Source organism: Marmota marmota, unplaced genomic scaffold, assembly GCF_001458135.2.
Source record: "Marmota marmota marmota unplaced genomic scaffold, marMar, whole genome shotgun sequence".
Classification (NCBI taxonomy): Eukaryota; Metazoa; Chordata; class Mammalia; order Rodentia; family Sciuridae; genus Marmota; species Marmota marmota.
Window position 1 is genome coordinate 7,667,973 of NW_025999977.1, and position 7,070 is coordinate 7,675,042.

Genomic DNA, 7,070 nt, shown 5'->3' on the forward strand with positions numbered 1-7,070 from the left:
GGGAGTGAAAAGAAATCACTTTCAAAGAGTTTCTAAATTAATGCTTTCCTCGGATTTTTACAATTAGAATCTTCAAGACTGAACATCTGTATTCTGTACTTAAAGGGGAGAGAGAAGGAGGAACTAAAACTGATTAACTTCCCCAAGTCAGTGGAATTAACACTCAGACCTCTCAAATCATCCCATGGAACATGCTCGCTGGTCTCTGCGAGGGTGCACTAGGACCAAACTATCACATGCAGAATAAAAAGCAATAGATACACTGCCGATCTGGTTTCCCTTTCTTTCAAGACAGGTAGAAGGAAGAAAAAGCAAAGAACAAACCCTCAAGAAGCACTACGAAAGGGCTGAGGCCAATTGCATGACAGCACTTCCTTTTTTTTTTTTTTTCTGCTTCCTGCCTCCCATTCGGTATCTACAACCTTACAGGAAGAGGAAGGCCTCTAGGTCTTTCTCCTTTTTACACACCGGCGAGTCTGAGAAATGGAACCCTTCTCGATTGCACAAACTCAAGTCTTTTAGCCAAACCTTAGGATATTTTGGCCAAACTGCTCCGGCTAGAGAATCGAGCCGGCCCCCTCGGGACAGCAGGTGGGGGTCAGCGTCCAGTGCCGGTCTCGCTACCGCTCAGACCTGGGAAATTACAGGGGTGGCGGGTCCAGAGCCGGACCCGCTTGCTCCCACGCCCATGGAGGCGGGAGGCTCCATTCGCCACTCGCCCCCCTTCACCCCAGAGGCCCAGACGTGCAGCCCCAGGCACCGAGGAGCCCCGTACATCCCTGTCCGGGCCTCTGGCCACCGCGGACTCCTCGCCCGGCACTTACCCCGGTTCCGTTGTCGCACACCACCACCTTCCTGCCCTGGCTATCCATCGTCCACCCCAGGGAGAGCCGCCGCCGCAGCCGCCGCCGTCTCACAACCTACAGCCGTCGCCGCCCGGCCCTGGCCTCTTCCTTCTCCCTCTCCGTGGCCCCTCCTTCGGCCTAACTTTCTTCCCCCAACCGGAAGTTGCCGCCCGGCCCCGCCCGCCACTTAGAGAACAGACTGCGCGGAAGGGGCGGGACAGAACATAGGAGGTCGCGACTGGCAGCAGTGAAATCCAATAAGAAACGGCTCCTCCAGGTCGCCTGTCAGGTGGCCGCGCCCCGGTGTTCTTCACCTCTTCTATAGTTTCCTGTGATCTGCTTGACGCTAATGGCGGCCGGCGTCGGGGATGCTGCGGATCTCTCCTTAAGATGTCGCAGGAGTTAAGGGCGCGGTTTCACGGACTGCAGAAGAGGCAGGCAGGTGAAGAACACCGGGTCTGCCGCGAGGTGGCAGTGGAATGTGGCGGAGAAGCCAGCAGGAGAGCGGGGAGCGAACCTGGAGGTCCTTGGTCCCTGCCTACCCCAACCATCGAATGTGCCTTGGTGTGTCATTGCTTCTAGGCCTTTTCAGTCCACAGAGCTGGGATGGATACACACCCACACTTACTTGAAATCACGCCTTGATTCAATACCTCCGGTTCCATACCAGCTCTTCTTTGCCCAAACTCCCTGAGGTCAACTGAGCGAGAGTGGTTGCCTAAGTTTTCAGCCTCTTCGCTCCCCACTTCCCTCTTCAAATAGCCCCACGTTGCTCACATATCTTAAGTATATGTACCTATTTGAACCCAGAGCCTCCACTTTGACATCAGACTACCCCAATTTCAGGTGTGGCCCTGCCAGTCAAGAGTTTTGTGTTGTGGGTAAACCCAAGGTCTGTTCAAAAGGATGATAACCTCTACCTCCAGGGGGTGATTATGAGAATAAAATTTTGTGCACAAAAGCAAGCATTTATTCTGTGGCAGCATTATTATTATTATTATTGAACCTATCTGTAATGCTCCTGGTTTCTCCTTTTAATCAATGGATACAGACTTCTCAGGCTCCAAGACCCAACTTGTTACATCTCTCTGATGGCTTTGCTGATAACCTCCACATGTTCTTCTCTCCCCTTCCTTGTCATTACTTTATCATGAATATGTGAATAACATTATTGTATTTATTACATTCAACAAATATTTATTGAACGAATAACATTAACATTCACATAAAAAAGTGTCATTGAGTCATTGAGAACTAGAATTCTGCCTTCCACATGGCTATACGTGTAGGACAATTAGAATAAAACTTGTATTATGAACTTCCAATCCAGTATTCTTTCTACAGTAGTAGCAGCCTCTCACTTTTCACTTTTATTAGACCAGTGGTTTTCAAACCTTTCTAAAGGCATAGAGTACTTTATTCAAATTGGATCATACATAGATCCCAACACATAATATAGATTCTAAAAGTTAACTTGCCATAATTGTAGTTGAAAGTTTGAGAGTTTAGGATGGGTATTAGGTCTTGGGAACATTTTTCCCTTTCACTTGCTTCCATAGTCCTTGAGTACGGTACCTCTGCCTGCTATTCTATGCATTGGTTCAAAATTTCTTTGAGTGGGGGCTGGGGAGTGGCTCAAGCATGCTTGCAGCCCCAGTTCCATCCTCAGCACCACATACAAACAAAGATGTTGTGTCCACCGAAAACTGAAAAAAAAAATAAATATTAAAATTCTCTCTCTCTCTCTCTCTTTAAAAAAAAATTTTTTTTTTCTTTGAGTGTATTGTCCTTATCTTACTTTTGTGGTCCCAGTTCCTAGCATTGTGCAGTTTTCCTGGAAGTACATTTAATTGGTCTCAGTAAATTAAAGTCAAGCCTTTCCGTATTATTTATTTATTTATTTATTCATTTATTTTTGGGTACTAAGGATTGAGCTCAGAGGCACACCACCAGTGAGCCACATTTTCAACCCTTTTTCTTATTTTGTTTAAAGACAGGGTTTCACTGAGTTGCATGGCACCTTGCTTTTTGCTGAGACTGGCTTTGAACTCACAATCCTCCTGTCTCAGCCTCTGGAGCCTTTGGGATTACAAGCATGCACCACTGCACCCTGCTAGGCCTTTCTGTATTCTTATACTTTTCCTTTTTATGGAATTAAGTGCATTATTTTTACTTTTTGAGAAAAAAAACAACATTATTTTCTTCTTATTAGAGAAACAGAACATAAAATAATAGAAAACAGAGAAAAACGTATTTTCAGTACCCTACTAAAAATTCATCAAAACACTGTGATCACGCAAAATCAGATATAACACCCCATAGGGTATATAATCTGGCGTATACCGTCTACACCAAGTTCATCCTGGTTATTTTGCTTTCTTCACAATAATGTGGTAGAGGGCTTACCTAGCATGCACGAAGCCCTTGGTTTGATCACCAGTATAGGGAGAAAAAAATTCCAGAAGAAAACATGAGAAAAAAATGTTTTTGTATTGATTTAAGCAAAGATTGCTTAGCTATTGACACCAAATCATGATCTACAAAAGAAAAAATTAATACTTAATAGAAAAGTAAAACTTTTAATTCATAGATCAAACAAAGAAAAGCCATAGAATAGGATAAAATATTTGCAAGTCATATATCAGCAAAAGATTTGTATCCAGAATAAATAAAGAACATTTGCAACTTGATAAGAATACAAAATATAGGCTGGGGTTATAGCTCATTTGGTAGAGTACTTGCCTCACATGCACAAGGCCCTGGGTTCAATCCCCAGCACCACTAAAAAAAAAAAGAATACAAACTGTAGCCAGCTGTAATGGTACACACTTATAATCCCAGCTACTTCAGAGCCCGAGGCCGGAGGATCGCTAGTTCAAGGCTGGCCTCACATGTTTGAGGCAAGTGCTGTACCACTGAGCTACAACCCCAGCCCCACATTGACTTTTTATTGTTGTTGTTGTTTTTTCTTTCCCCAGTGCTGCGAACCAAATCCAAGGCTTCACACATGCTAGGCAAGCACTCTGCCACTGCGTTACATTCCCAACCCTTTTTGTTTTCTTTTTATTTTAAGAAGGGTCTTAGCTGGGAATGGTGTCACATGCCTATAATCCTAGAAGCTTGAGAGGCTGAGGCAGGAGTATCTTAGTGAGGCCCTAAACAACTCGGCGAGATCCTGTCTCTAAATAAAATATAAAAAAGGGCTGGAGGGGCTAGTGTAGCTCAGTGGTAGAGCACTTACCTAATACATGTGAGGCCCTAGGTTTGATCCTCAGCACTGCATAATAATAAATAAATAAATAAATAAATGTATTGTGGCCATCTACAACTAAAAACATTAACAAAGAAAGGGCTACAGATGAGGCTCAGTAGTTAAACACCCATAAATTCAATCCCCAGTACCCCAAAGCAGAAAAAAAAGAAAAAGACAGGGTCTCACTAAGTTGCTGAGGCTGGCCTTGAACTTGCAGTCTTCTTGTTTCAGTCTCCTGAGCTGCTGGAATTACAAGCATGCACCACCATGTCCAGCTTCTTGCTTGCTTTTAAATGTTCTGTGTACATAATTACATCTCAGGACTGGAAGGAAATAATCTGAAGAGTTACTGTATGTTCTATAATTTAATAGCTTTAATTTTTCATGTAATAATCAATTTAGTTATTATCTTAACCTTTTACTGTGGAAACTTCACATGCTCATAAAAGTAAAAAAAAAAAAGTATAGTATAATTGGGCTGGGAGTATAGCTCAATGTTAGAGTATGTGCTTAACATGCATAAGGCACTGGGTTTGGTCCCCACCACCACCAACACACACACACACACACACACACACACACACACACAAGTATGGCATAATGGATCCCCTGAGATCATCCCCTATCTTCGACAGCTATCAGCTTTCTGCCATTCTTGTATCATCTATCTCCATTAACCTACAGGTTTTTTGTTTGTTTTCTTTTCAAGATGGGATCTTGCTGTATTGCCCAGGCTGGTCTTGAACTCATGGGCTCAGCAAACTGATCCTCCTCTCTCAGCCTCCTGAGTAGCTGGAACTACAGTCATGTACCACCATACCTAGCTCCTAGCTTGTTTTTCTTGTTTGCTGGAATATTTTAGAGTATATCTGACTACTTTAAATATATTTTTCTAACAGGTAAAAATTTTAAAAAACCGTTACAATACCATTATTATAGCCAAAAAATAATAGTAATTTATTATTATCATCTAATATTCATGTTCCATTATCTCAAACATGTCCTTTATAGTGTTTTTTTGTCAATCAGGATCTAAATAAAATCTACAAATTGTATATGGCTAGTATATCTCTTCAGACTATTTTGGTTATAACAGTTCTCTCTTATTTTTATTTATTATTTAGTTATTTATTTTGGTTTCAGGGTGTTTAACCATTAAGCAACATCCCCAGCTCTTGTTTATTTTGAGAGAGTCTTAAAAAATTACTAAGGACTATGCTAAATTGCTAAGGCTGACCTCAGACTTGTGATCCTTCTCCCTCAGTTGTCCCAGTCACAGGGATTACAGGTGTGCACCACCACACACAGCTCTCTTTCTCTTTTAAATGCCAACTTTGGTTGAAGACTAGATCATTTGGTCTGTAAATTTCTCACATTCTGGATTTGGCTAATTGTATCTACACAATGTTGTTTTTCTTTTCTTTTTTTTTTTTTTAACATATTTATTTATTTATTTATTTTTTTAGTTATTGGCAGACACAACATCTTTGTTGGTATGTGGTGCTGAGGATCGAACCCGGGCCGCACGCATGCCAGACGAGCGTGCTACCACTTGAGCCACATCCCCAGCCCCTCACAATGTTGTTTTTCTTGTTCCTCTAACCTCCATATTTTTTATAAACTAGTAGTTAGATATAGAAGCTTGATTAGGTGTAGGTTTAACAAGAATATTCATAAACAGTGGCATGTGCTTCTTATTGCATCACATTTTGAGGAATATGATATGTGGGTGCCCCATGTTTAGTGATATTAAAGTTATTCAGTGGGTTCTGTTGGTGTAAGATGATCTATTTAGAGCTCTCTGTGAACACACCACTTATAGCTTCAGTGACCATTAATGATTGTTGCTTGATTGGACCAGGAAACAGGATCAAGTACTATTTACCTGACTCATAATTTCTCATTTTGCAAGATAATATGTGCTTATCTAATTAGCCACTGCAGTTACTTTCAAATAGAAGAATTATAGTTTTGAAGCTAGTTAATGGTTTTTAAAAATCAAACAACATTGGGCACAGTGGTGCCCACCTGTACTCCCAGCTAATTGGGAGGCTCAAACAGGAGGATCACAAATTTGAGGCCAGCCTCAGCAACTTAGCAAGACCCTGTCTCAAAATAAAAAATAAAAAGGGACATATGGATGCTGACACATAATGGGGGGGGGAGTATAAAATAGAAGTTCACTGGAATAGATAAAGGTGAAGGAAGGGAAGGGAAAGTGGGTGGAAACAGGAAAGACAGTAGAATGAATTCAACAGAACTTCCTAATGTGCATGTATGAGTACACAACCAGTGAAACTCTTCATCATGTAAAACCACAAGAATGGGATCCTAATTAGAATTAGGATCTCCTAATTCTCCATGTATGTATAATATATCAAAATATACTCTACGTCATGTGTATCTAAAAATAGCAAATAATAAAATTAAAAAGGTCTGGGGATGTGGCTCAGTGATTAAGCATCCCTGGGTTCAATCCCTGTACCAAATAAATAAATAAATAACCAACAAGCACAGAGTTTGGTAGTGCACATCTATAATCCTAGTGGCTCAGGAGGCTGAGGCAGGAGGATCATGAGTTCAAAGCTAGCCTCAGCAAAAAGCAAGGTGCTAAGCAACTCAGTGAGATCCTGTCTCTAAATAAAATACAAAATAGGGCTGGGGATGTGGCTCAGTGGCTGAGTGCTCCTGAATCCAATTTCCAGTACCCAAAAAATAAATTTTAAAAAATGGTAAATGAAAAACAAAGATAATAAACAAGGCTGGGTTGTGGCTCAGTGGTAGAGTACTTGGCTAGCATGTGTAAGGCACTGCATTTGATCCTTAGCACCATATAAAAATAAATGAAATAAAGGTATTGTGTCCATCTATAACTAAAAATTTGGTAAATGTTGGCTAGGATGTGGAGAACCCCACCCCCCTCCCCAGGTGCAGCCACTATGGAGAGAAGGGTGGAAGTTCCTCAAGAGGCT

The 7,070-nt window shown here is 41.6% G+C and overlaps 1 protein-coding gene across 2 annotated transcripts in view; it reads right to left on the reverse strand.

Moving 5' to 3' along the window:
• Actr2 (actin related protein 2) overlaps window positions 1-1,000 on the reverse strand; it is a 42,455-nt gene extending 41,455 nt beyond the window's left edge. The window contains exon 1 of one of the 2 annotated variants that reach the window (XM_048804212.1): window positions 825-1,000. In XM_048804212.1, coding sequence (XP_048660169.1) covers window positions 825-872 — 48 coding nt within the window. In that variant the 5' untranslated portion in view covers window positions 873-1,000. The remainder of the gene's footprint in view (window positions 1-824) is intronic. The other variant, XM_015479598.2, reaches the window with a different exon arrangement.
• Window positions 1,001-7,070: the final 6,070 nt, after the last annotated feature.